This window comes from Gavialis gangeticus, unplaced genomic scaffold (assembly GCF_001723915.1).
Source record: "Gavialis gangeticus isolate Ggan-Ray unplaced genomic scaffold, GavGan_comp1, whole genome shotgun sequence".
Lineage (NCBI taxonomy): Eukaryota > Metazoa > Chordata > Crocodylia > Gavialidae > Gavialis > Gavialis gangeticus.
The window spans coordinates 60405044-60410201 of NW_017729030.1; the positions used below are offsets into that span (position 1 = coordinate 60405044).

The 5158-nt window shown below is 43.7% G+C and overlaps 1 protein-coding gene across 12 annotated transcripts in view; it reads right to left on the reverse strand.

The window, feature by feature from the left end:
* The window catches only part of ADGRL3 (adhesion G protein-coupled receptor L3), a 1275722-nt gene that overhangs the window by 143844 nt on the left and 1126720 nt on the right, over window positions 1–5158 (reverse strand). For all 12 annotated transcript variants that reach the window (XM_019522289.1, XM_019522280.1, XM_019522284.1 and 9 more), the window contains one exon: window positions 4568–4788. In XM_019522289.1, the coding sequence (XP_019377834.1) occupies window positions 4568–4788 (221 nt within the window). The remainder of the gene's footprint in view (window positions 1–4567; window positions 4789–5158) is intronic.

Consider the following 5158-nt stretch of genomic DNA (forward strand, 5'->3'; position numbering starts at 1 on the left):
TGTGTCCAGCGTGGTGAAGACTGCTGCCTGTTTAGTCTATGACCAAATCTCCAAAGCATCACTGAATCTTTTCTGAATTAATTTGGAGGCTTCTGATTCAATTCAGACTTTTTAAATGGTCTCCCAATTTGATTCACATTTGGAGATTTGGCCGCCGAATCTCCTCTGAATCGAACTGGCTACTGAAGCTTTGCACAGCCCTACAAATCATGTATATGCTGCATTTTTAAGGTCTGCTATCTAAGTGAGCTATCAAAGTGAGAAGCAAGTAATAAATTTGTGTTGTACCCGGAGAAATGATAGAAAACAATGGCCAATTTTTTACCTTCAAGGTTTCAGTAGAGATGGAACAAAATCTAGTCATGATCTTAGACAACCGACACAGATCTGGAATGACAGTTTTACTGGACTTTACAAGCTAAATTCTTACCTCAGTCTCGTCAGTGTCAATCTGTAGTAAATCCACTGAAACCAAAACAGTTAGTTCAGGTTTCTAACAGTGTAACTGAGATCAGAAACTACCCCTGCTTATTTAAATTTGCTACATCCTCTATTTTTTATGTTTACTACCAACCAGGAATAATAATAATAGCAATTTTGCTGAATAAATCATTTGCTATTTTGGAGGATGCAATTTTTAAAAGGCATTGTTTTATTACTGTTCAACTTGATGCTGAGAGCCCAGTTCATCCAAATAGCCCTAAAGGTAAGTACACAGTGTCTAGCTGACTGTGATATTTGTATCAGGACTGGTGAAAGAGTTAGAACAGGCATTTCTCATCATTCTGCTTAACTGGCTTTAGCCTGTGGAACAGGTGTTGGTATGGCTGCTGCCTTGGACTGTGAACTCTTGGGGGATACAAATGCCTTTTAGTTTTGTGTCTGTGCAGTGTCCCACAATTTGGGATTGGGCCTGTCCCAGAATCTGGGGTCCCATAGCTCTGTCTGTGGCAGGTAGGGAAGAAAGGATTATAGTGACCCAGCCCCACTCACCTCGTGACAGTTTGGGGCTACTGCTAATTGGCCTGCCACCATTCACCCCGTGGCTGCTTGGCCTTCCCCCCGCTTGCCTCACTACTGTCATGGCTTGCGCTGCCTCTACTACAGCAAGTGGCTACTTGCCTTGCTGAAGCCACTGTTTGACTTGTTGCTGCTCCCACCACTGCCTTCCCCACAGCTGCTGGCCCTGCTGTCAGTCCAAATCTGGACCAGAGCATGGGGTGAGTTTGATACCCCTTGCTTCCTGACAATCCTGCATTAATTGCCATTCTAAAGTACTTTGCTTAGGTGGACAGAGACATATTTATACATCAATTATTGAGAAGATATTCCACTTGCTACTGCAAGTAGCCCCTCAAAGTTCCATAAAAGATGATGCTTATATAAAGGCGGGTATCTATTTCACAAGCCCTTGCATTGGAAAAAAACTACATTTGCAAAGGGTTTACAGCTGGGGTACACAGCACATGGCCCATGGCATGTATGCAGCCCACCAAGACAACCCCAAGACCAGTCATAATTTCTACTAAACCACTCATTCCTTCATTTGACATGAAGATCAACATAGAAAATGTTTTGAAACACAGAAGAGTGAGTCCATCTGTTCTTCAAATTGCATCCTTGTTGTGTGATGGCTTGTTGATCTGCATGTGAGCCTAATGGTGTGGACCAGTTTTCTCCTAGCAATGTGATGCTTCCTGCTAAGCATGTCCCTTAGGAAGTGTATATTGTAAGTGGTCTTCACTAAGATTTCAAACAAGAACAGCACCTCAAAACTGTGCACCCATGGAAAGGGCACATAGCTAGAATCTAAGTCCATTTTCAGACTAATTTAAAAGTGTCACAAACAGCTGTACTAGAATACAGAGTTGCTCCTGTACAGAATAAGCAGTGAACATGCTCATGTTGTCTGCAGGGAAATGTTCTGCAAATGGACCTAACCCAAGACCAGACATCACAGTGGCTGTGGCCTCAGCATTTCCCATGGGGAGGGGTGGAATTCCACTGGCTTGTTGCTTTGCCTACCTTTACATTGTTAATAAAATACAAACCCAATGAAGTGAAGCGAAGAATAAAAATAATAATAATTGTGCATTATTACTGTTATTGTAAGGAAGCTGCCAAAGAAAATCAAAAGCAGAAATTTCCTTTTGTTTGTCATTAGTCAGTGTTGTAGAGTAATCTAAACTGTGCTTTGATACCAGCTTCAGTAATGATGAAAACATTTAAAAATATTCATAATTACAGACGATGGAGCTCTCCCAACTTGCAGAGAGTCTAATGTGTTCTTCAGTCCCTGCTTGTTTTGCTTTAAGGCTCTGCTAATTTATGGAACACGTTTCTTAGAAAACGCAGCATTTCCTCATTTAAACAAGGGGAAAACAACCTTCCAAAAGAAGGGCAAATTTGTGATGATAATACTGAACTCAGACTCCAAAAAAATCATCTTGCCTCTACTGCTGGTCTGCAAAATTGCGATAAAAGTCAGTCCTGTTTTCCATCCTGAGTCTGTCTTATCCTATTCATCTGGCAAGTCCTTTGGAGCAAGGACCACTGCTCATTATGTGACTGAATAGTGAGCAGTGAAACCTTTATTGAAACCTCCATCTGCTGACCTTGCAAAAATAACCACATATGATCAGGCTTTGTCGATTTACCCTCCATTATCTTTAAATGCAATGAGGTTCTGTGTCCCTAAAATACAATGGCAACATCATATGGCAATGTGGGCTCCCTCATTTTCAACAATATGATAAATACAATGGCAACGTGGGCTCCCTCATTTTCTTCGTCTGCACAGGGAGGCGTGTGTGAGCACCAGGGAACTTGCACTGTACTGCTCTCCTCTCTTTTTCCCCTGTACAAGAGCTTTGATCTCCTCTGTGCCAAAGGTGGCTGGGGAAGAGGAGAGGGAGAAGTTGGCTGGGATCCTGTGGAATTGCCCCACTACTAAACATGTCATGCTCCAGGACCTGGCTTCACTACCTTCATGCCATGCTGTGATGAATGCCCCACCTTCTTCCTTTTGCTCTGCTCATTCCACATCCTAGGACACCTATCCATGTGATGGACAACTGCTTAATTAAGATTAAAATTAGTCAGATCTGCTGGAGCATCCCACAGCATGCTCCTGTGGGATGCTCCATCTGCCCCACTATCTCAGCGTTCACGAGCCATGCCTGATACCTCGAGATATATAGAAAAAGTATATAAATCTGTGTCCGTGGCCGAATTGCTTATTCTCTGAATTAGAATCAAATCTTCAGATTCAGCTGAATCAAATCAGGACAGTGATCCGAATCAGTGAATTGAATCACTCTCCCCTGAATCAGGCCGAATCAGAATCGAACACGGCCCGCTTCACAGACCCCTAGAAATATTTCCTGTTTAACAAGTGTTAAACTGCCTCAGGCTTTTTTCCAACTTGTTTCCTCTGTAGACACTAGGAAAGACCAACCAGATCAATGGGTTTTAAGTTCTGAGCTGATACAATGTTTGCTCTTCTGAGTTCTCCAATTAAGTCTGATTACACTGTGCAGTGAGAGTCCAGTTGGTTATGGGATTTCCTGGAATAGCTGAGACGAGCTAAGCATCAGAGAGGCCTGCCAAGGACCACAACATGAAAGCAGGAGATGATGGCACAGAAACAGTCCTGCAGCATGTCTGACTGAGACCCTTTATCAGACCTGAAGTAAAATGACCCCAGGGGTTATATGGTGACTCAGAGGGTGTTTCACTTGCCCTGACCTTGCCTGTGGTCCTGTTAGTCCTTTCAACCTGTGCCCACAAAGAGAACTTCTGGATGCAGGAATTTTTCTGAAGTGACTATACAGGATCTGCTGCACAGCTCCTTCTGGCTCACAGTACCCTCTCTAGCTATTTAGTCAGGGACTGTGCATAAAATGGGAAAATGATGGCCATGCTGGGCCTGACCTAAAGGCCACTGAAGTCAATGTGGGTATCTGCATTACTTAAATGGTCTTTAATTTACAAGCCTGGCCCTGTAGTTGTTTCATTCAGGGCCTTGTTACACAGTAATTCTGGGTAGCTCTTGGAGCTATTAATCCCTGGATTGTCTCCAGATTAACACTTTAAAGTGGTTTTAAAAACCCTTTAAGCAGCTCAAATTTACACCATTCCAGGCAGAATTATTTTTGATCTGCACTACCCAGCTCCTGTTCCATTAAGGTGGAGACACTCCCCACAGATATGCCACTCAAGTTCAAGTCCTCCAGTATCACAGGACCTCTCACACCCCCACCCGTAGAGCAGGGAAAGAAGCCTACCCTGCCTCACCAGCTCTCTGGTGGAAACTCACAGCTACAGCTCCTAGTCCTGACCCTGCTCACCAGGCCTCTAGTGGCAAGACACAGCTGTGCAGGGACAGTCAGAGAAGGCTTCTAGACTAAGGGCGTAACTGCTCCAAATTCCAAGATAGAGCTAACACCAATCAATATTTGTGCATCTCAGCATAATGTGTAACAAGGTCCTCAGTGCTCAGGAATTATCAGGACCTTCCTTAGAGACACATGAGGCTCAATCACAACCTTGTCAGAGCTCAACTTACACTTTATCTGTGCCGTAGCTCCTGTAGTCGACTGCTGCTGACACTGCCACTATCAATGCGGGCATCCCGTAGCCGACCAGGTAGAAATACTTTCTCCGTGAATGTTCACTCTCAAACACCTCTACTAGCATGATGTACAGCTGCACGCCCTCCAAGAACATCCAGGTGAATGCCGCCAGGAAGAAGAAGTGCAGGAGGGCAGCAAACACAGCACAGGCAATCTGGGAGATTCAATATAGCAAAGGAAGGGGTTGATTCTAAGCCAAAAATAAACAATAGTTAAAAAACCCACCACATTTATTGCAATCATGACATTCATTTTAGAACTGCTTTCTGTGCATCTTGAGTGGAAACCAATTTATAAAAACCACAGAATAGGAGCCACAGAATAGGAAAAGGGATGTGAGAACACATAATTCCAGTGCACAACCTTTATTTCAAGGACATCTGAAATCAAATCAGCCCTGAGAAAATACAGTGCAGGGTCTCAGTTTGCATGGACAAGTGAACAGACATCCCCCACAGTGGTTTTTGCAATCTTCAGCTTCCATGAGGACTTGATGCTCAAGGGTTCTAGCAAAGTATTCCTGT